The sequence below is a fragment of the Lethenteron reissneri genome, chromosome 26 (assembly GCF_015708825.2).
Source record: "Lethenteron reissneri isolate LAM-NWPU_2019-01 chromosome 26, ASM1570882v1, whole genome shotgun sequence".
NCBI lineage: Eukaryota > Metazoa > Chordata > Hyperoartia > Petromyzontiformes > Petromyzontidae > Lethenteron > Lethenteron reissneri.
In genome coordinates, this window is record NC_083804.1 from 24,037,461 (window position 1) to 24,061,373 (window position 23,913).

Consider the following 23,913-nt stretch of genomic DNA (forward strand, 5'->3'; position numbering starts at 1 on the left):
TACATTACAGTACCATGCTTGGGGTTTAACACATTCCTGCAGAGGGAGCTGGTAGGAACGTTGGGTTGCTCAATGGCCAGGGTCAACGGCAGCGTGGTGTATTCCGCAAATATGCCCGACTGAGGGTGGGAACAAGCCGGCGTGAGTAGGTTAAACGTTGAGTTTTATTAGGGCACCACGGGGTGACCAGCCCTTCCCTGCACGACGGACAGACACAATAATCCCCTGTGGGCTGGTGTAACCAGGTTCCTACCAGTAAAATAACTGTCCTGTAGAGAGCTTGGCATCTGCAAAAGGAATTCTGAATACCTACTGGCTCAAGGATGTCAAAAGGAAATGCTTTTTTGCATGCGAATGAGGCAATTGGGGGAGTACACAGGAGTTACAGCAGAGCAGATAACCAGAGGGGCTTGCAAGTGCCGTCCTGCTGGGCCCAGGGACAAGAAACGTCAGCCAGGAGCAAGAGTTGATTTGTCAAAAGATGACACTAATGCTTCCACGATTCTGGGATGACGCTATATTCTGATCACAGGATATGTTAAAAAGTTGGTCATGTACAGCCACACCAAATCAGTGCTGTTACTTTGGAAAATAAAATTCCCCCTGGCAGTCGTTCACCTCATCACTTGAAATTAACCCTCATTGTAGATGTGCCCAACTGCATAGTAATAATGTATCGATTTAAATAACGATGTGCACAAAATTAAACTTCTGAGAAAATACGTGGTTGGTGTATTGTAATGGCGTTTGCGACAGCTACACCGCACCACAATCCTGTCACATCAATGAATCAAAACGCCAAATTAGACAATTCCTAACCTGTGCTGGGCACAAATTGTTAAAAGGCTTGCGCACAAATTGCTTTATCCTTGATTCCACACACCCTTCAAAAGTACATCCCCCTCCACCTTTTGTGTTAACTTCAAAGAAGTCTCGTGCAAGTTTTATAGCGATATTAATGACAATTCCAAATGTAACTTCAACAAAAATGACAGAACAGATAAAATGTACACGTTTTTAATTAATCCAACGTCAAATTGGCATAAAACGGGCTACTTAAACAAAAAAGAGAAAACAACCGTTACAAAATAAACCAGTAGCGCACGGGCACGCGTTGCATGGGGGAGCTGTACATGTGTATATATATAAATTATACATATATACGCACACACACGCACACACAAAACCCTGCTGTTCCTTAACAGGTTAACATTAAAAATGACTGCCCAAGAAAACACGTTACTAACAGCAACCGTTATGCAGTTGCTTCTTGGCAATCGGCCGCCTAGAGGCTTCGCCTCCCCATGCCTCATCAGACCCAGCTGATCGCCGGCGTCTGACGGCGCAATCACTCGTCATCCTCATAGTCGTCGTCATCATCGTCGTCTCCCTCCTCATCCTCCTCGTCATCTTCGTCTTCGTCATCATCGTGACGGGCGGGCGCTGCAGCTGTCGCGGCCGGCTTTCCTCGCTTGGGAGCAGCTGCTGCTGGTTTGTGTGCACCACTCGCACTTGCTCCTGAGCGCTGGTACGCAGCCACATCCTGCGTTGACAACAACACATGCCTGCTTAGATGCGCCCCACCAGCAAGTCACCCAGGCACACGTCCCAATATTTAGATTTCAGGAACTAACCAGAGCAGCATCTGTATGCCAGGTTATCATAAGGCTCTATGGAGCTTGCTTGCGAATGTGGAAAAACGGAGAGAAATCCACTGCGGTACTGCAATTCGACTCAATGCCTTGACGAGCACGATGATGTTTAAATAACCGAGACCCAGACAGCACAGGGGTTATTTTTCCATACGTTCAAAGTTATAATATTTTCATTAAGCACCTACACAAAAGTCCACTCTTGGAAAAAAGGCACGGGATCTTAAATATTTTCGAGCAGTAATTCCCAAATATAATTACATCAGCTTGAGGAATTTAAACAGTCAGGCTTCAAAATCAGCCAGTAACAAGTGTGTTGACTGCTGGAAGAAATGAAAGCATTGTACCTTCTTGTACTTCTCCTTGAGTATGTTGGCCTTGTGCTCGTACGGAGCTTTGTTTTCATTTGTTTGCCGACCCCACATCTCCCCGAGTCGCTTGGCAATGGTGCCAATCACCATGCCAGGGTTGTCCGCCTTGATCTGCGGCCGGAAGTCGGCACAAAAAATAAAAAAGGCGGACCTGGGGCGGGGGAAGCAGTTACATGTGCATCGTGAGCCATGCATGAGAATCCCCGCAAGACAACGGAACCCCCCTCCTCCCTCCTCGCACATCAGAAAGCACAGCCATGGAAGCAATACAGCCAGCAGAGAAGCACAATAGGGCAGCACAGTACCATATGCAAGCTGGGTGCAAATACGTAACAAGCCTATGCAGTGTACACTGTAGTTTTGTGCACAGTATTGGCAGGCATATAATATATACCAAGGGCAGGGAACCCTTTCCAATTGCCATTCCTTACAGAGGGCCAGATCAGTATCCACACATTGAAGTGACACCTCAGTCACTTATCACTGCCTGAGCACACCAAACTTATAAAGTGTTTCCAGTTAAAACACACTAAACTCTAGTATCCATTAGTGCAGCCAAGACGATTGCAGTGACAACTATAATTTGAGAGCCATTCTGAAGTAGACTACAGGCCGTCTTAAATCAAGTGGCGCGGCCAGAATTGAGGTTCCCCACCCCGTATACACGTTCATTTTCACACGATGTGTGTAATGGTGCATGTTGGGTGTAAAAGGCGTGGGAACACACGGGGGCCGCTTGGGGGCGTTGGGGTCCTTCTTCTTGCGCTGCGCAGGGCCGCCGCGTCCACCACGCGCTGGGGCATAGTCCTTCATCTCGGTGTCATAGCGAGTCTTGTCCGCACGCGCCAAGTCCTCGAACCGCAGCTTCTCCTTTGGAGACAACCCCTGGAGCAAATATTTCTCATTAGACGACACTGTGGACCATACAATTGGCTAGACATCTCAATAGTAATATTTAGGCATATAGTGATTCACCCCACAGGCTAAGAGGCGTTGTGACGATTCTGGGATGTGATTTGCAAGATTTGTCTCGATTGTCCAATCTTATCCTTTTACTCTTAGCTCCATTAGCCTACATGCAATATCCTGTAAAAAAATAACGATCTTTTAACAAGCCTCAGGGAATCTTAAAATATATTTGATTCGGCTTGCAGTGTTTATAGAGAAGTGGGAGATTACCTTCCAGCGCTCGCTGCACTTGCGGGAAAAGTCGGTGAAAGCCACGGAGTCGTTGGGGTGCTTCTTCTTGTGCTCCTCGCGACACGTCTGCACAAAGTATGCGTAGGACGACATGCGCCCGCGCGGCTTGCTGGGGTCGCCGCGTCCCATGGCGCTAATCTGCACACCCAGCACGAGTAGTCATGAGCAACATTGCCACAAACTCCTTCGAATTCAATAATACCACGTAACTGAATCAAGTCTCATGTACACAGATCAATGTGCTCATCCCAATAAAGTAGGTTTCAGTCTCCTTTTACTATTAGTACGATCTTGGGTAAAATTTGTCTCCATAAACTAGTTCTCCAAAGACTAGATTTAATCTCCCTGTACATGTTAAATCAAGTTTCAGTGATCCCATGACCAGGTCTCATGTGGCTCAATGGGATTTGCCTCATTGTGTCCATGAATCACATAAGAGGTGTCACTATGGATCAGTTCTGTATTCATATGAACCAAGTCTCTTCATAGATGTAGTCTCATTTTCTCGAAGTGCCAGGTCTCCCTAAATAGGTAAATTCGATGGCGACCCTGATGGTGGGGGCCATAAGTAACTACCCGTTTTGTTTTGCCTATAACTTTCGAAAAATAAAAAACTAACTAAAGGATAGAAAATTATTGAATTCATGGAGATTCGATAGAATTATTTTTACTCAACCCCAGAACCTGCAATTTTGTTTCTTGACGAAGCCAAGGTGAAAATTTGCTTCATCTGACATCATTAAATTTGTAATGAAAGCATCGTCTTGGTCTGCAAGTTCAATAAAAGCCCACGAGTACTCTCGGCGACTATGATGGTCTCTAGGCTGCAATTCTTGCACCAGCTGAATCTTAAATGGAAAAAGATGCAAGTTCTGTACCAATATTCATTGTTCCCGATTCCCGAAACCGGAAAATCAACGCCCGAATACGGTGGAGTTGGAGTCCTTTGAGTTTTAAAATATCTGCGATAGTCTCTGTTGAAATAATTGAATTGTTCCGGAAAAAAATGCTAACTATTTTTGCACGCTGCTCAAGTGTATTATTAACTCCCAGGCTTCTACTTTATTCCTTAAATTTTTTTTTACTAAATAACGCTATTTCAGCCGGTATATTGGAGTTTGTTCTCCACGTGGTCGCATGGATTTTTCTCCGGGTCCTCAGGTTTTTCCCTCCACATTTAGAAACATGCGTTTATAATATTTGGCTGTTATATATTTCCACATAAGCCACTTACTTTGAGCTTACCATTTGTGTACAGGTATTCTATTATTTAATTTAATTTCTTTCTACTTGACTTACCGAAGACAGGTCGTTTATGAAAAATATAAACTGTATAGTTCAGTGGGCCTTACCTGGTCAAATAAAACTAACTTAAGACTGGCAGGTTTAAGGTGCCTTAATGGATTAGATCTACCCGATAAGGTGACATTTTCCCTTTGTGCCAGGTCTCCCTGGTTTTTTTTTGTGTGTGTACTGTACCATGTCCCATAAAGACCATTTCTCCTTTAACCTGTGTACCGGGTCTTCATTAAATACCTCAACTCGTGTTCCTCGTTTTAACAAGCCTCATTTTCCTTGCGAACCAGGTCTCCCCCTACAGGCCTGGTATAATTACCCTTTCGATTTAAACATTTCCCCCCGATGTATCAGAATTTATTTTAACATAAACCAGGTCTTCCAAGTAACAAGGTCTTAAAAAACCATGTCCCGGGTCTCAAGTGCCGCCAACAAAACCTGCGTCTCTCCTTGCACCCAACGAGATAAAGAGACCGCCCGCGGTGAAGGAGGAGAAAGAGAAAAAAACTTAACAAGGAAACCAACAAAAAAAACTATTGTGAAACTGCGTTAAACCGGGTTGGGCCGGCTGCTCAGCACAAACAGCAGTAACAAGTAAATAATGAATTTAACGGAGAGGCGGTGGGGGAGGGAAGAAGAAGAAATAATGAATGAATGAGGGCGGGATGATGATGATGATGTAAATAATTAAATAAAAGGCGCAACGGCGGCGCGGGCAGAAGGGCGGCCATGTCACTGCGAACAAAGGAGGCCCTCTCTGTGGTGGGAAGCGCTTCCCCCTTCCCGGCACGGGGTTTACAAGCAAATTCGCTCGCGACGGATTAAAAATCGCCACAGAATTTATTAAATCGTGGCGGCGTTTGTTTCCCCTCCGCTCGGGTCGAGGGGAAAAACACGCGGCGGGGCAAAGCGAAAAAAAATAAAATCATGGCCACGATTCCTTATCCGCAACCACGGCGGAGCCACAATCGGCGGGCCCAAAAACGACGACGAATTTTCACTTGTAAAGAAACGCTCTTCCCAACCGCTAACCGAGCGCGAGTTAAGAGTTAAAGGCGAGAAAAAAATCCGCGTTGTAATTGGATTCGATATCGGCTTCAATAAAAAAATAAGAAAATTAAATGTTTAACGTTGGTCCCCACTCACCGTGAGTTGGCTGTAAGGCGCTGCGTGTAGCTCCGATGGGGCATGAACAGGCGGTGCCACCCGCTTATATTGCCTACAGCGGATAGGCGCCGTTTGCCCCTCCGAGCCACCCGATTGGATGGACTGTCACCGACGGCAGTAGCCGACGCGACCCCATTGGTTGGTGCGTAGGCGGTGACGTAAACGCAACCAATCAAGATCCGAACGAGGCGGGGCTTCGTTTATCCGTGGTGGGAAATGTATCGTCGGGGCGGCACTACGGCCGACCGCCGTACGATTTAAATGAAACCGACTGCGCACGCGCGGAATTTATTAACATAATTTATGCTCTAGAGGTAAACTAATCTGTATTTTCTTTAAAAACACGTAGGCATTCTTTTTCTTTCATACACAGGTTCATTAACAAAAGATACATCCACGATTACATTATACACAAAAACGTGTATGTAACGTCAGACGACGTAGCGTAGAAAATCACAATACTATAAATACCAAAGGACACCTTTTAAATGTTAATCGTATTCTATGGTTCTTTCGGTCGCGTAGATAAAAAAAATAACAATAAAATAATAAAAGTGAATACAAAAATAATAAAAATATCACAACGCTTTTATCGCAACACAAGCAGTCATCAGGAACAGGGTGGTTAGCCTCTGAGGACAAGCTGTTTATAAAGGTTCAGAGATGGGCGGGGCAACTTATGTTAATGAGGGAGAGGTCTCCGACACCGGCAGGAGGTCTCCACCAATCAAAGAGCTGTCTATAAAGGTTTAGAGATGGGCGGGGCAACTTATGTTAATGAGGGAGAGGTCTCCGACACCGGCAGGAGGTCTACACCAATCAAAGAGCTGTCTATAAAGGTTTAGAGATGGGCGGGGCAACTTATGTTAATGAGGGAAAGGTCTCCGACACCGGCAGGAGGTCTCCACCAATCAAAGAGCTGTCTATAAAGGTTTAGAGATGGGCGGGGCAACTTATGTTAATGAGGGAGAGGTCTCCGACACCGGCAGGAGGTCTACACCAATCAAAGAGCTGTCTATAAAGGTTTAGAGATGGGCGGGGCATCTTATGTTAATGAGGGAGAGGTCTCCGACACCGGCAGGAGGTCTCCACCAATCAATGGTAATCGCACAACAAACCTTCACACAATGCATTATGCCAGCAACTTGTAATTTAAATACCTTTATTTAGTAATGTCTTCGAGTGCAAATCTGACTTTTTTATAATCCAAAAAACGAGAACAAAAATTATCGCTGTAGTTGTGTATTCGATGGTCCTCAAAAAAGAAATAATGTAATATTCCATTGGTGCAAGAACAAGCAACTCGCTTAGATTACCTACAGCGGATAGGCGGTTGTTTGAAATGAAGCACCGCACGGTGTCCCCATTGGCTGGCGCGCAGGCGATCAGGCGCCTTCCCACCAATCAGGCGCCGATTAAGGCGGTGCCTCGCTTATCCTAGGTGGGGAATCTAACTGCCCAACTATTTTAAATGCACGTGAGAGCTATTAACATAATCTATGCTGCCGAGGGGAAACGAAGCTGTTTTTATTCATTGTAAATAAATTATGCGTGTTTTCACGTTTAGTTAATGTAAACCTCTTTTATGAATCAACTTATATAAAACATATTTAACGTGTGATTGCATACGACGCGCGATAAAAAAAAGTGTCCCTATAGCGTAGAGGCAGTCAATGTTTGAACAGCACATTCACTGTTGTTCTCAATGATGGCGCGTAGGCGATGACGATCGATCCTAATTAACATAATATATGGTGCCGTGGTAAACTTATGTTTTTATTTTAAAAAAGGTACCCATTCTGCTTTCGTTGAAAACAAATACCTTCATTGCCGTATATGAATGTTTTTTTTCCTATATAAAGAGAAAGCATTTAGCTCGCTGCGAGCATAAAAAAGGACAGAGTATCCCCATGGCGTAGATGTACCGCTAACTGCCATGCTATAAATATGGGTCGAGACACCCTGCTTGTCGTGGTTAGCATCCTGAAGACTCGCCATCTAGGCCCCACGTGGGCCTAGGGGAAAGTCCCCGGACCTCGCACAGCTTTGCCGCAGTGAGTGCAGGCGCTGGAACAGCGTCTCGAGCCCCGCTCGCCTCCCGGGCCCAACGGGCAGAGAAGCCCCCCAAGGGCCGAGCCCCCCGCGGCATGCGAGCGGGGCCTCCCGGTCTCAGTGCAGAGATATGGCGGGTAGCGGCCCGGCCGCCAACCCAACGGGGCTCACTCTCGAGATGCTAGCCATTACATTTTTTTCTTATTAAATAAAATAATTTTTTTAATATTTATATTATTTCCCTTCTACGTGGCTTTACCGAAAAAACCAAGAATATGAATCCCTGCAGTCTTTATTTTTTTTTACTTATTTCAGTTTCTATTTATGTTTTTTACTAACAAAAACGTCAGGTCACAGAGAAAAAAAACAACTCAAATTTACCTAAACTTAAAATCATCCCTCATTTCAACGATACACAATTTGCTCTACTGTAAATAATAACACTTGTGTAAACAATTTACCCTGGTTAGTGCTTGAATGTGACACTGTCGTCGGAAGCTATTCTGGCAAATCGCCCGATGATGCTGGATGTAATTACCAGCGAAACGTCGTACTCAGATTGTAAATGTTGTGGATTCACTCTTCAACGTGACAAATCCCTTACTGATTGGTCGTGTCGGGTGGTGGAGGGTTTCGACACATTTATACTTAGGCAATCTACCCCAAAAACCATTATAATGAACTAGCTTCTTTGCTCGTCCTAGGACAGAAGCTGTAATATTTACTAAAATTTAGCAGAGTATAATTGTATCTTGTGTAAATTTAATGGCAGTAAATCTTGCACAAAAGTAAGTCATCAAACACTTCAATGCATTTCACTGCAGCACTGTATTAATGGCAGTGATTCTTGCACTAAACTATGTTATAAAACACCTCACTTCATGTCACTGTAGCACTGTATATAAATGACCTTCAATTTGTTCAAATTCGCTGCTCTGACACTGGTGTTAAAGTAAATTGGAATTCGATACAATATCTGGAAAATCACCGAGAAATGTCTATTTTACCATAAAGTAGAATCATAAATTAGACTTACCTTTTGTCTCAAGTGCTGAAGAAATAAAGACACCAAATCCACTTTGTTGCTGCGTAGAATTATTTATTAGATTCGCTTTCAATAAAGAAACGTCAAACTTAAAGCGAATTTGCGAAAAAAAATATTTCTGCTCCATCTTCTGCGTGAGTGTAAAAATCCACCCGCTCATGAATATTAATGACGGGGGGTGCGGCATGTGGAGTGACATCACACGCGTTACACACAAACATTCTTGGCTCATTATAGTAGTAAATATAATATTGGTCGCAAAAGCCGACGTGTTAAATTGGCTGCGAGGTGTCCACGAGATGACAATACAGAAATTTATTACTAAATCCATCTGTACGGAACTTTGAGTGACATCTTTGGTGGGATTTCTCCACGTTCTCTGGTGTTTTTTTCCCACGAGAAGCCAAACTCTCACGAATGGGACTGGCCAACCGTCCCAATGTTGCAGGAACCTGCAACATTGGGACGTACTATTATTCTTATAACAATGTATTATGTACATCGACTGTAACTTATAGAGTTTTATCATGTGGACTTCGATAGGCACGTTACGAGCCATAGCGAGAGATATACTGGATACAGTGTGGCATGATAATAAACTAAGACAATCTTAATTTTAGAGCTTTCGTGACTGCAGGAATTAATCTTTGGTTCTTTCGGTAAAGTCACGTATAAAGATAAAATAATAAATTAAATAATAGCATACGACGTTTCGCATCTTTATACGTGACTTTACCGAAAGAACCAAATATTAATTCCTGCAGTCACGAAAGCTCTAAAATTAAGATTGAACCACTTCTACGGGGAAGTTCCAAGTTTATCTTTTTCTCTCTCTCTGCCTGTGTATTTAGTGTACTTTTTTCTGTAAACACTCGTTTTTTTGTCGTGCTTATGGTCTGCTCTGCCTGTGTGTCTCCGTTCCTTTTGTTTTATGTTTTGTCTTTCTTTGGAATTTTCACACTTAAATTCTAACTTAGCAATCTTTGAAATACGTAATCGACCAGGCTATGCGTTAATTGTGTGTTGACCGACTCTCTGTGTTGTATTACATATCATTTCGATATTTTGCTAGGTTATTTAATTTAGTGTGTTCTTTCTCCTAATGTTCAAGCTTGCGTACATTACTACGCCTCTTTTCCGTACTCATTGACATGTACATTTTTTCTCTAACCCCCCTCCATCTCTCTGCTCCCGCCCCCTCTGCCTATTTGAGGCCACCCCATAGATACGATCCCCCTCTCTGTACCTGTGTTTCTCTCTCTATGTATCTTGATGATATCTGTCTACTTATATGTCTGTCTATAGTTTTCTGGTTAGATTTTTTGTTGCTATTTCATTTACACCTGATGATGATTGCTTGTGTTGCAATCGAAACGTCGTATGCTATTATTTAATTTATTATTTTATCTTTATACGTGACTTTACCGAAATAACCAAAGATTAAACTAAGCCACTTTTTTTAGTGTGTTTTCTCTCTCTGTGTGTGTCTCTGTGTTGTCTCTCTCTCTCTGTGTGTGTCTCTGTGTTGTCTCTCTCTGCTTGTGTGTCTGTCTTTGTGTTTCCGTGTCTGTGTCTTGTCTCTCTCCCAAAATGTCACACTTAACTTCTAATTCAGCAATCTTTGAAAGAACGTAATCAACCAGGCTATGCGCTAATTGTGTGTTGATCGACTCTCTGTGTTGCATTGCATTACATTTCCAAATTGTACTAAGTTTGTTTGATGCAGTGAGTTTTCTCTCTCTCTGTGTCCTCGTGTTGTCTCTCGAGTATTTCCTGCAGTCTCTGTGTGCCTATGTGTGTGTATCTCTCTGTGTGTCTCTGTGTTATCGCTCTCTGCTTATGTGTTTGTCTATGTGTCTCGTGTCTGTGTTTTCTCTCTCTCTCAAATTTAGCAATCCTTGGAAGAACGTAATCAACCAGGTAGGGTGTTGACTTATGTTAGCCGACTCTCTGTGTTGTATTGCATACATTTTCTAAGTTTACTAGGTTTGTTTTCTCTTTCATTCGTACCTGATGATGATTGCTTGTGTTGCAATCGAAACGTCGTACGCTATTATTTAATTATTTTTTCTTTCTACGTGACTTTACCGAAAGAACCAAATAGTCATTCCTGCAGTCACAAAAGCTCCCAATCAAGTTTTAAGCCCTGCGTGTTTTACTCTGCTATAACACTCGCCGCACACATTCCACAAACACCCCACTTTTATAGAAGCAGGGGTTGGTCGGTCCCACCTGATGGGCAAATACCTATGCAGTATTCACCACTGGCTTACAAAAATACTGGCTTACAAAATGTCAAACTTTAGAGACACACCTCATTTATTTATTTTCAAATTCCGGGGGATGTTTCATGTCACATGTGTTGTACTGTCTTTCCAAAACAATATACTGTATTATGGTATTCTATAATCGACATATTTCTCATTAAAAGCTATCACCCTGACCTTGCTATCTAAAACATTAGTGGTACATAGATAAAATACAGCCAGAATATAATTATAAGCAATTTTCACAGTGGGTGGTACCGAACACCCATTTTCGGTCTCGTGGGTGGGAAGCCGTAGCCGAGACAGTCGCGCGCTTACCCGGGCTACGAGAAACAAAGCGAGACCCCCTCCCCCGTGCGCGAGCGGACTAAGGAATCTAAATCAACATCGCGTGACGTCAGGCGCATCACGTCACCTCGGGCACCTTGGCTCCGGAAGTGACACCTGGGCGCGAATGGCGATGCGACGTTGGTGGTGGTGTCCGCGCGTCTGAAGCTGCCGCTTGCTGCTGCTGTTGTTGCTGTTGTCGCGTCGGTTGTTGTGCTCGAGTTCGTGGTCGTCGTGATGTGCTGAATTGTACGGCCCGCTTCGTGGAGATTCCCCGACTCGACCTCCCGCCTATCGCGGCAAGGTGAGCAGATGACCCCACTTCAGGGGTTTACTTCGGGAGTCGGGGGGTGTGGAGTCCCAGGTGAAGGGGTTCACGCGATGAGGGTGTGGAGTCCCAGGTGAAGGGGTTCACGCGGTGAGGGCGGTGGAGTCCCAGGTGAAGGGGTTCACGCGATGAGGGTGTGGAGTCCCAGGTGAAGGGGTTCACGCGATGAGGGTGTGGAGTCCCAGGTGAAGGGGTTCACGCGGTGAGGGTGTGGAGTCCCAGGTGAAGGGGTTCACGCGGTGAGGGTGTGGAGTCCCAGGTGAAGGGGTTCACGCGATGAGGGTGTGGAGTCTCAGGTGAAGGGGTTCACGCGATGAGGGTGTGGAGTCCCAGGTGAAGGGGTTCACGCGATGAGGGTGTGGAGTCTCAGGTGAAGGGGTTCACGCGGTGAGGGCGGTGGAGTCCCAGGTGAAGGGGTTCACGCGATGAGGGTGTGGAGTCCCAGGTGAAGGGGTTCACGCGATGAGGGTGTGGAGTCCCAGGTGAAGGGGTTCACGCGGTGAGGGTGTGGAGTCCCAGGTGAAGGGGTTCACGCGATGAGGGTGTGGAGTCCCAGGTGAAGGGGTTCACGCGATGAGGGTGTGGAGTCCCAGGTGAAGGGGTTCACGCGATGAGGGTGTGGAGTCCCAGGTGAAGGGGTTCACGCGGTGAGGGTGTGAAGTCTCAGGTGAAGGGGTTCACGCGATGAGAGTGTGGAGTCTCAGGTGAAGGGGTTCACGCGGTGAGGGTGTGGAGTCTCAGGTGAAGGGGTTCACGTGATGAGGGTGTGGAGGTCGAAGTGATGAGGGTTCACGCGATGAGGGGCCTGATGATGGTGATTTTGGGATCCAGATATCCTGCTGTAGAGGTAATAATGCTTCCAGTGATGAAAGGCCCCGTTTTCGTTGTAAGGATCTGAAGTTTTAGATGCTAATGGTTTTGAGGTCCAGGTGAATCAGGTCTTGCTGATTGGTGTGTGGCATCGTGAATCTGGTGATGAAGGTGTCCTGGGTTCAGATGACGAGGGTTTCTAAGTTTCTGGTGGTGATCCCGGAGTCTTAGTAATGAGGGTCTTAAAGTCCAGGTGATGGTGCTAAGGAACTTAGTAATATTATGTTTACTGCATGTGTGTGAACTGTTGGTGAATGCGTGCAAGTTTTGTTTGTGTGTGCGTACGAACAGATGGCTGCATTAGGACTGAGCGAGGATGATGTCCTGAACTTCCTTGTTTCGCGCGGTGGGGAAGTGCCGAATGCTGATCTGCGCAAGCACTTCCGCGACTTCTTAGAGTCGGGGGATGCGGAGATGAGAGAGCGCTCTCGTCAATGCTTCAAGCAATGCGTGAACGCCGTTGCGACTGTGACCAAGACTAATGGAGCTACGTGCGTGCGCCTGCGCAAGCGCTTTGCTGCACTCTTGAAGGGAGGAACGAGCGGCGCTGGCGGGCAGCGGCGGAGCGACCGGAGGAGCAGCCAGGAGCAGATGAACTTGCAGAGGCAAGGGCAGGGAGACAGGATGGGCTCGCGAGAAGGTCAAGGAGATGATTGCTATCTGGAAGACAGGAGGAGTGATGAACATTATTTTATTCCAGGAGAAGAGCAAAGTCACCACCTAAATGATTCCATGGGAGCGGGGTCGGCATCATCGTGGGCGTCATCGCCTCCCGGGTTCTTGATGTCGGCGCAAGTGGGAAGTTACGGTGAGGAGGAGCGACGAGGCTACTACTGCGCCGTAGGGGAAGGGCAAGTGGCTGGACCCGAGCCAGGACCTGTCCCATCTGACGCCAAGCCTCTTGACTTCTCAAAAGGGTTTGGAATAGTCCTGGTTGGGTCGAGTCTCGCTGAGGCAGCTCAGCAAGTGGGCGAGTGGCGCATTGGCGATGAGCAGGGTGGCGTTTCGAGCCACCGCGTACAAGCGGGCAGCAGCACTGGAGCATCGCAATTTCTGCGTGGCGACGAATGCAGGGAGAGTGCAGGTTTGGTCTCTGATGAGAGGACAGGAGGTTTCGCACCAGATACAGTGTCAGGACTAACTGACGGATGGGAACCTGCGGTGGCTGCATGGGAAGCACAATCCAAGTACTCTAACTCCTCCGATGCGAGGCCTGTTCATGGTGAGCATTGGCAAGTGATTCCAGATGCAATTGGCCAATCAGAAAGCAACACAGATGACATCCAATCAGAACGGGTTTCACTATCCGACCAATGGGCAATGCCATCACACGCACTTGAACCACATGTTCACGTTGATCAGTGGCATGAGATTCATGGAGCAACTGGGCAAATGGAGAGCAGCACTGAGCAAACTAGCCAATGGAGCAGGAACACTGCCATTGAAGACAGGCATCAAAGAGAAGTTCTGCCATTTGAGTACAGCCATGGGGATTCTGTCACACACCCACATTCAGATGGACACAGAGATCAGATGCAATTAGAGCAACCCTACTGGGAAGGTCAGTCTCTTCCTGAACATATTCATAGGGATGGAAATATAACCCTGGAACGTCCAGATACTCACATGTACATATCACCAGGCGCAAATTACAACAGCAGCTATGGCAGGGAAGAGCAGTCGATTTCTGAAAGACAATGCTCTGACTGTTGGTCAACCTCTGGATATTATGGACCGGCAGTTGGTGTTTATGATTCAGGCGTAGAACCCGGAACTCAGTTCGAGAGCCATGAGAGGGAATGGAGTGATAACCATGACCATGTCCGTGAACGCACCAGGCCCTATGTAGAGGCAGCTGTTGGCAGACTCAGAACTGACGTACCGCGTGGCGGTTGGCAAGCAGCACAAGACCTTTATCTAAATGAACCAAACCCCCAAGGCAGCCAGCCGAGCGAAGAGAACATGTATATGACTTTAGAAACGCGGGGAGGAGGTGGCAGTGTTGGGCAAGGAGCTGAATACTGGCACAGGGCGCATGACCCTCCACTACACGGTGCTGGGTGGCATCATTTGCAGAGGGATGGCGAGCGAGCTACCATACCCGATTGGTCACGTGAACGTGCAGATGATTATCTGGAATTGGAAAGAACTGATCGGTGGAACAAGCAATACCCGCAACCTGGAAGTGAAATCCCTTCCATTATGTTCACTCGAGATAACGATCCTCAGAGAGGTGTAGCAATGACGAAGGTAAACGCGCCCGCATTTGTTCGTGTCGAGCCATTGCCGCAGTCCACATCACAATTCTCACGGCGATCAGACAGTAGCCAGGAATGGAGGGAGTCCGAGTTGGACGTGCGCCTGAGCACACCGGCAGAGTCGGAAATGAGGAGGAGCTCGGCCCAGCACTCTCAGCACGACTTGAACCGCAACGACTATGAGGAGAAAATGGAAGTCGAAAAAAAGCACGCCGTTACTCGCCGCGTGGACATACTTCCCGAGACTCTGGCAGATGCACAACATTCCAGACGTCCAGATGTGAATGCACCCCAGGGTAAGCTGCTGCCGCCGCCGCCACTCTATGCGATGATGAGTCGCTACCTGAGCTCCTCCGAGCTGCGTTCTCGTGGGGATCCTCGCTTGGCCACAAGAGAAAATCAGCCCTTGCCGATCGCGACGTCCAGCCGCAGCCGCTCTTTCCCCTCACTACGTTTTGACATTCCCCCAGATGCCACCGAAGATGATTTGGCGGAAAAGGAGAAGAGGTCAATGAGAGAATCTCAGAACGTGACAGCGGCAGGTGAGCAACGTCCCTGGTTCCAGCACAGTAGCCAATCTCCGCGCATGCACCAGGACCAGTTCAAGCAACACGATTATGATCATCGTCAGGAAGGGTCACTTCAATCTTACGCAAGTTCAGACAGACGGCAGCCGTCAACAACTGAGGTGGCCGGACGCGGTATCCCGATGTTTATAAAACACGCCTTGACGCAAGGGAGACGACCCCGGCAGCGAGCCAAGGCTCTCATGGAGAAGAGCCACTCTTTGGTCAACCTCCAACATGGAAATCAGTGGGAATCAGTGGCCTCATATCAGCAGCCTGCTAACTTCCTCGGTGCTACTGCTGAGTATCCAGAATTGTTCTCAGAGAAGAGCAAATCTTTAAGGGATCTCTATGAATACAGCGTTGAGATTGGGCGTGAAGGTCATCCCAGAGACTGGAATGTTGTTCACGTAAACGCACGTGAGCCACTCCGAGAGACCGGGAGGAGAGCTGTTCTAGAAAAAAGCAAATCATTGCGTGATTTCCAGAGTACTGATCAGCCGTACTCGTTTCAAAATCAATATAGGCCAGATGATCACAGATTCAGCCTTACAGATCAAACTTTAGTTAACAGAAGTGAGGACAGAGGCAGGCTAGTATTAGAAAAGAGCAGATCTTTGAAGGATGTCTATCAGAGTGACCAAGATTTCAAATTTCAGGATAATCATCATTATGCAGGAGATCCAGAATTAAAACCTGCTCGTGAACATTCCCTCGGTTCCGCCAACTCATTACATCTTACCGGAAAAGAGTTCGTCTCTGAAGGACCTCCATCAAAACGACAACCATTTTGAACATCATCGTGAGGTACGTCGCAATGAAAGAGATTTTCACAACCCTGCGGTACGGACGCAGAGTTTAGGCAGGGATAGCCATATTTTAGAGGAAAGCAAAGCAATGGGAGATATTCAGAGTCACCACATGGAAAGGCATCAAGATGAGTTTCATAAACGTCCAGATCTGGGCTACACAGACACACGCCCAAAAGTCTGGACCTACCCACCACTGGAAGACTCTGAATCCAGTCTGGAAGGACAAGACATGTTCGTGCCAAATTTGTTACCGGACAGAGACGAAGTACACCCAGGGCACGTGTCTACGCTCGTCAGCTGTGACGATGGAGCCATCCTGGACAAACCTCATCCTCGCCGCTCTACACAATCAGATGTGGATAACATTCCTCCTCTGTTTGCCAAAACCATGGAGACGGTCCCCACGGAGCCGCGGGCCCCATCACCAGTGCTGTTAACGGCACTGCCGGTAACTTCTGAACAGCTGAGTGGCGATGACCAGACTTTAATTGAACGGCAACAAGGCCACTACGACTCTGAGGATGACAATGCTTTGGCGGACAACCTGCGTCGCGTCGCAGCTGAAATCGTCCACTCTCCATTGCGGACTCGGGCGCAGGTCACCCGCGCGGCGTGGAAACAACAACAACAGCAGCAGCAGTCGGCACAGCCGCTGGGGGAGCACTCCTTGGCTCCTTCCTCGTCGTCATCCTCTGCCGCGCCAGGCTCACAGGACAACAATGACGACGACCCCTCCTACGGAAGCGCCGACGAGGCTTTCGCCTCTAACGTCCGACGCGTGGCCAAGGGCCTGCTGACGGCGCAGACGGGGGGAGGTGGGCAGAGCCACCTGAGCCGACAGGGCTCGCGCATGTGGAAGAAGCCCGTGGTGCCCGTCGACTGGGGTGTATGCGTTCCGCAGGAGGTCAGCAGGATCAACGAGCTCCTGACGCACAGCACCTCCCGCAACAATCTCCGCAAGCAGCAGCAGCAGCAGCAGCTGGTGGAGCCAAAGGTACCCTACGCTTGCACAGACAAGACATAACCTTGTCATAGGCGTTGGGTGTATACACAAAACGCACAAGTCCAGTATTGGCCTGTGCGTATGTTGAACTTCGTAGCCAACCGTGCTGATCGAAGGTGCGGGAGGTGTGTGTGTCCACACATCATTGACATCTGCCCAAACACAAGCATACTTGTGCTGGTTTGTGTGTGTGCTTGTTTATGTACGTGTACAGCCATTTGTCAATCCACTGCTGGGTGAGGGCCTTCCCACACCGTGCAGGATGTGGGGGTTGGCCGTACTTCACGCTGGTCAATGTGAATTGATGAAGGTTGGAAGCATAGTATATTACAACATTTGATTTGGCGACACTACCCTCTACAGCGCAAGACAAAAGCCCCGCGTGTTTTACGTACTAATTATACACAACCGTTGGTGCGCACATTGAACCAAATATGGCTGATGGACATCGATGTGGAGGTTTGTTGCATTTTTGTTCATGCAGACATCGGGACATCTTCACCCACAGTATTAGACGATAAGGAATCTTTGCCAGGTTCCTTGTTGTCGCGCGGTACTGGACATCTGTGAAAATCGAGCTTCGTAGCTCATCGGATTCCTCCAGGATGACTAAAGATTATATTTCTGTCGTGTGCAGCAGCAGGACAAGGTGAAGAAGGTGGTGCCGGTTCACCTGGACACGGCGCCGGCGGGGATCGAGCGCGGGGGACCGGCGAGAGAGGTGCCGCTGCCTCGGCCGCATTGACCAGTGATCGCGTTGTATGCTGGGGCAGCGTCAAAACCCATCGCAAATTATTTATAGATGGTTCTTGCATGACTCAAGAATTAATATGTTTAAAGTACCAGAATATTTGGCTCCGTGTGTGGGGCGCGGTGTCCGTGTGTGTCAGGTTGTTGTGTTTGGATGTGTGCGTGTGCCTCCAAGGGATGTATTTGCCTGTGTTATGTGGGTGTGAGAGCTTGAACATGCGCGTGTCCATGCGTGTATACAGACGCATGTGGGGAGCAGTGGCGCAGCGGTAACTCGTTGCGCTACGAACCCTGCGAACCCAGTTCGATGTCCACTTATGGCTAACACCAGTGACGATTACCTGAACCGGTCCTGGGCCTCCCCTAGGTCGACTCAGGCTCAAATGAGTACCTGGTACGATCTGTAAACATCGCTACGAGGGAGACAAGGGCAGCCCGGCGTGGTGCTGTCACCTACCTCGTGTGCCATGCCGGCCATCGTAGGTGCCCGCTAACAGCACTTTCCCCAACAGTCTGTTAAGGCTATACGGGGGATCTTTGTCTCTTGCCAGACACGTGTGCGGGAACGTTCTAGAGACCGCCTACAACCAGAGACCTTGAGCAGAGTCCAACGTGTCTGGATGCTTTCTGCAGTCCGGGGCGACTTCCGCTCTCTCTTCCGGGTCATGAAAACCAACCCTGACCTGCTGCTCACGGTATGTTGTTGTTCATACGCACAAACACAAACAACGATCCCCCTTATACCCTCGTAATAGGTTGTTGGGGCAAGTGCCATTCCCAAGCACCTATGAAGGCCAGAACTACACTCGAGGGGGTGTTTGACGAGCACCATACCCGGCCACCTTTGTCTCCCCAGCGCTGATGTTTACTCACCACACCAAGTACTAGTTTTTAAGGCCGAGTCGATCTCGGGGAGGCTGATTTTTAATACTCACATATATAACTGGTGCTCACATGCACATACATACACATACGACATGTATGTAGCCATACAGATTTTGAGGCAAGTTCTGTTAAAGTCAGCACAGGGCCCTGCCCAGCCGCTTTTCGCCTCCCTGGTGTTCATGTCTACACACCGTGCTATGCACGCGTTTAAGGCTGAGTCAACCCAGCTGAGGCTCAAAACTGGTTCCGATGATCTGAACGGCTTTTTACCGAGAAGCGAACTCTGGCCACTGCGTAATCGCCACGCCCCCGTTTTATAATATGACGGTGCATAATTTTACATTTTAATGCCTTTAGTCACAAAAGCCAAATACGTGCGCCATCGAAAAGAAATATTTCTCCCACGCACAATTTGACGTGTAAGAATAGATGTTAGCTTGTAAAATCATTATCTCTTTCGCTGACAATTCCCTCCCTGGTTTGTGCATGCGTGTGTCCCATCTGTGCGTGTCGACAGAAGGACTTGGTGTCGGGCTTCACGGCCCTGCACTGGGCGGCGAAGCACGGAGACACCAACGCTCTCATCGTGCTCTACCAGCAACTGAACAAAACGCGTCCACCACACGCGCTGGGTGCCACAGGCCCTGGGGTGGAGGAGCCGCGGTCGCGCGTGGGCCACACGCCCCTACACGTGGCGGCCATGTGTGGCCACAAGGAGGTCATGAGGCTGCTGGTGAACAGGTGAGGCTGCCACGAGTAGGTGGCTGTGATGAAATGTTGTCTCTTTGAATGTTGTTTTCACCTTTAAGGCCGTGGTGTTATTGACGAATGTGTCGAGTGGTTTTTGTGTTCTGTGTGCGCTGCTGCCGACGCAGCGGCGTCATCACCATCAAATAACCCACATGAAGGTGTGGAGGGGCTGACATTCGTAGGGCAGGCTTGCGAGGGTAATATGAAAATGCGGAGTGGGTAATGTTGACGGGAGAGGTGAATTGTGAATGATGTTCTTTTTGCTTGATGATTAAGCACATGATTAATCGATTAATTTAAATAGATTATGCTCAAGATACCTAATTAAGAGATGTGGCGATGAGAGTTGGATGATGTATGGTGAGATAAGTGACGGAGGATTCTGTGCCAGATTTGGGGCGTTTGTGGGAGCACGAGATGCTGCCGGCCGGCGACCGGGACAGTACCTCCCAGCGTCGTCCTCGTCAGCTGACATCATTACCTTGCTGGGTACGCCTCCCCCTGCACCATTGCTACCACCACCACATTTTCTTAATACCATATATTTAGAATGGCCATGAAAAACGTCTGTCTGGCATCGTAGGTCATGCTAAAAAAGTAACAATGCCTGACAATGACGGCCCACGTAACGTGAGCCGACCCAGTCGGCAAACTAGGCGAGGTGCAGGCTATGCCTTGATGGTCGGCCTCACCTACTGTCAAGGCTTGATCCTCCTTGATAATAAGTTTTTAAAAATCCTATTCGAGCTGTCAGCAACACTCGACTAGGCTAAAAAGTTCCATAACCCTTTCTGGGTACATATATATATCTAGCGTGTGTGGAGCGCCGAGCCACTCGACTGTTTGACATATACGACGCCGATAACAGAAGCCGATGCCGACTATTGCACTGTGAAAAAAGAGCAGTCCTCGGCTTGGCGGAGTGAACGGCCAGTCTTGGTTTCGTTTGAACCTCGCGCGACCTCACAGACGCAACAAGAACAGCAAGCTTGTCCAATGATGCCCAGTTACAGCGTGTCGTGAACATGTCGCTGCTGTCGTTCTATTTTGTGCCTGTGCTGCATGTGCTGCGATCCTGCGTGCCACTGTTGTGGAATCCGCCGTACAGACTACCGCCCGGGCCTTGCTCGCCCCGTTGCCGCACCATCGCCCGGCCCTCTTCGCGCGGCAAAGAAAACCGGGGTCAGCCTGGCCTCCTCACAGTCTATGAGCCGCAAGAGCGTCATGTCCGTCATGTTTGGACACGGCTCTGAAGATGGCCACTTTGTGAAACCGGGGCGGCCAAAATCATCCTACCTGTCGTGAGCACACTAATGTGCGTCTGCATGCGTTTCCAGGAAACCCTCGGGCTGTATAAAAAACCACGTTTCCTTCAATGGTTCATGCAGAATGTGGTTAGATGCTTGATTCTTTATTAATTTATGGTTGGGTAATGTACTGTAAATATAACCATCGAGCCCTGGGGTCATGGAGGTTATTTGACCATACTTCCAACACGCTGGTCAGTGTGGGGTTGCTGATGGCTGGGAGCATGGATGCGTGAGTATAGTGTTACAGTACAGGACAACAGTGGATTTTTCTGCACTGCCTTCTGGTGCTCCACAACCTATGACCTCTATTATGCTTGATGGTCGCCTATCCAAGCACTATCCAGGCTTAATATTGCTTAGCTTGTGAGATCTGACGAGGGTGGGTGTGTTCCGCGTGATTTTGTCAAATACTGTCCTGGTTTTTTGTTGTATTGCTCCCAGGTATGCAGAACGTCATTTATATGCTGCTGAACCTGGGCCCTTCTGGCTTGATATTGAATGCGGTTTATAATTGCAGAGCAATGCAGAGAACTGAAACATACAGTTGCAGTAATGGACTTTGTGATGCCTTGCGTAAAGTGCGTGTGCCACCTGGGGCAGTGTTGGCGATGCAGACTGCACTTGAGTGTTTATCGCGAGCGTTATGCCAATGGTACTGAAAATAAGTAGCTGATGAAGTCGTCAGCACGCCCATCGTAAAGCTAATTACACTGGATCAGTGATGCGATCCCTTGTCTTCCCATTAATACGGCAAGGAATTACCACAGCGTGGCTTCTGTAAAGCAATAAGACACTGCAGTCATTGATTGAGCGTGTGGGCAATTGTGTGCCAGTGTAGTAGCAGTGTTCCAAAATTAGAAAATTAGTCTCAAAATGATAACTGGTTATTGTATGCCTAACAATATTCATTTAGAAAATAAGAGATGTGTGTACATGAGCTTTGCTTGTGTTACGAATTCAATTGAAAGGAAAAACATGTTTGTGACAAGAAATATGTTACTGCTCAGATGTTTTTTTATTTGATTTTCCAAAGGATTTAACTTTCCTGTGAAGTTGGTAAATAACTTGTTTTGCTCCACTAATTTCGAGGTGGGTTTGTAAATCAAATAGCAGGCATCGTGCTGCAGTGCCCAGGCCAGGGTATGTGTGGAAGTGGAACTTCCTTCGCACCATACGTAGCCAATCGTGCTAATTGGAGGTGGTGCAGTCGCATGTACTGGGACATTGCTCATCATTTAGGCCAGTGGAAAAATATGCTGTTTCTATTATTACCACTATTCAGAGGTGTGGACTCGAGTCATGTGACTTGGACTCGAGTCAGACTCGAGTCATGAATTTGATGACTTCAGACTCGACTTGGACTTGCATAACAATGACTTTGTCCCACCTCTGCCACTATTATTACTTGCCTGATGGGTGCACTTGGTTTAGGGACTGCGGTAAAATTAACATTGGCTTGGTTCTGCTTGGCACTACTTGGGTCATGGTCGTCTTGTAAATATCCTGTCAATAAAGCTTTCACTCTGTGCCTTGGTAAGACATGTCAGACGAACAATTCAAGTGCACCTCGATGATGCGGCATCAAAATACCACGGTACCTCTGCACGTTTTAAATGCTGTAGATTTTTAAATAAGATTCGTATTGAACGTAGAATGTAAAAAAAACTACGCAGATGTAAAGATGCCGTAAGTACAGTGGTGCAAATATGAGGATATACGCCGTTACGCCATGCCGGCACTTGTCACAAGACCAAACTTGTGTACCGACACTTTTCAGAATGGTTCCTTTTCCTATGCCACGTTGATTCCATAGAGAGGAAACAGCAGTGACCATGGGCTGCAGGACGAATAGGTTTCATACCGGCACATGTCCTTTGACAACTGTGTAAGTGCTCGCATTTAGGAACGAGATACATCTTGATGGAGAAGAATGCTCGTCTTGATTGGATAGTTCTGGGTTTACACAGTGGGAGGAAAGTGGGAAGTTGATGGAAGGACGTGTCAGACAGTGGAGCCCGCTATTGTGCGGAGATGGATGGTGGGGAATTGCGAAACAATGTGTGCAGTGAAGTGACGAGAAATATGTATTTATCATGTGCAGTACAATGTTCACTTTCCACAAACTCGCAAATACCAACACGACTTGGGAGCACACGTTTGGTGCCATATACGAATAAATTTCGATTTAAAGCTTTCGTGACTGCAGGGATTCATCTTCTTGGTTCTTTCGGTAAAGTCACGTAGAAGGGAAGTAATAAAATAATAAAAATATTATTTTATTACTTCCCTTCTACATGACTTTACCGAAAGAACCAAGAAGATATACGAATAAATTTAGAGTTATACAGTCACAGGCTTGTTTTCTTTTTTAAGTGACTTGTTACGATGCATGGGGAATGCAGTGCTTTGTTATACACGGAGATGACTGCCTTAAAACTGCGTGATGATAGATTTTTCTTAGGTTTTCACGCATTGTGAGGGTCTATTTTAACTTAAATTTGTTGTCTTGAGTCTTGAATTACAATTGTAATGTACAAATCTTATCAGTCCGCTGCTGCATGAAGGGCTGATAGTCTTATTTGCAAGTAACGACTCATCAAGATGGCAAACGCAATACTTAACAGCATTAAATAATTTGCGTCATTGTGGAGAATGTAAGTACAGAAACAATAAATAGAGAATAAGCCTCCTTCCCATGTTCCTGCACATAAAATACAAGCGTGTGTTACACATCCCATCAACCATGCATCCTCTTCGGAGTTCCATTGCGTTTAACCAACGCTGCTTAAGTTATGCACTTCCAAAAGGACTTGTGCCTGATTTGATCTGTAAAAACTTTGGTTTATGCGGAGGGACGGATGTGAACCAGGCCCATTTGCGTATTATTTACACCAGTACAGTACAACAAGTAAACAAATAGGGACTCGTGGACAGCCTCTGACATAACTTCCCACCAATGTCCGTGGCCGGGAATGGAACTCTGGTGACGAAGTCCATCGTGCGA

At 47.3% G+C, this 23,913-nt stretch overlaps 3 protein-coding genes across 4 annotated transcripts; 2 read left to right on the forward strand and 1 right to left on the reverse strand.

Moving 5' to 3' along the window:
• Positions 1-1,001: 1,001 nt before the first annotated feature.
• On the reverse strand, positions 1,002-5,849 carry LOC133347909 (high mobility group protein B2-like). The gene is made up of 5 exons (XM_061560648.1): positions 5,666-5,849; positions 3,203-3,361; positions 2,751-2,908; positions 2,000-2,174; positions 1,002-1,543 (listed from the first exon to the last, which is right to left on the reverse strand). Exons 2-5 carry the CDS (start codon positions 3,350-3,352, stop codon positions 1,349-1,351), a joined length of 678 nt encoding a protein of 225 aa, XP_061416632.1. The 5' UTR covers positions 3,353-3,361; positions 5,666-5,849; the 3' UTR covers positions 1,002-1,348.
• A 5,645-nt stretch (positions 5,850-11,494) lies between these two features.
• LOC133347910 (uncharacterized) lies at positions 11,495-16,196 on the forward strand. Its single transcript, XM_061560649.1, has 2 exons — positions 11,495-11,681; positions 12,867-16,196. Exon 2 carries the CDS (start codon positions 12,867-12,869, stop codon positions 16,191-16,193), a length of 3,327 nt encoding a protein of 1,108 aa, XP_061416633.1. The 5' UTR covers positions 11,495-11,681; the 3' UTR covers positions 16,194-16,196.
• Positions 16,197-16,296: 100 nt separating this feature from the next.
• On the forward strand, positions 16,297-23,619 carry LOC133347912 (ankyrin repeat domain-containing protein SOWAHA-like). Of its 2 annotated transcripts, none has more exons than XM_061560651.1 (6): positions 16,297-17,205; positions 17,855-17,935; positions 18,516-18,659; positions 19,367-19,590; positions 19,991-20,088; positions 20,708-23,619. In XM_061560651.1, exons 1-6 carry the CDS (start codon positions 16,297-16,299, stop codon positions 20,902-20,904), a joined length of 1,653 nt encoding a protein of 550 aa, XP_061416635.1. In that variant the 3' UTR covers positions 20,905-23,619. The 2 variants fall into 2 exon arrangements, with proteins under 2 accessions (XP_061416635.1, XP_061416634.1); XM_061560650.1 differs by having other exon boundaries at positions 17,852-17,935; positions 20,708-23,618.
• The last annotated feature ends 294 nt before the right edge of the window (positions 23,620-23,913 follow it).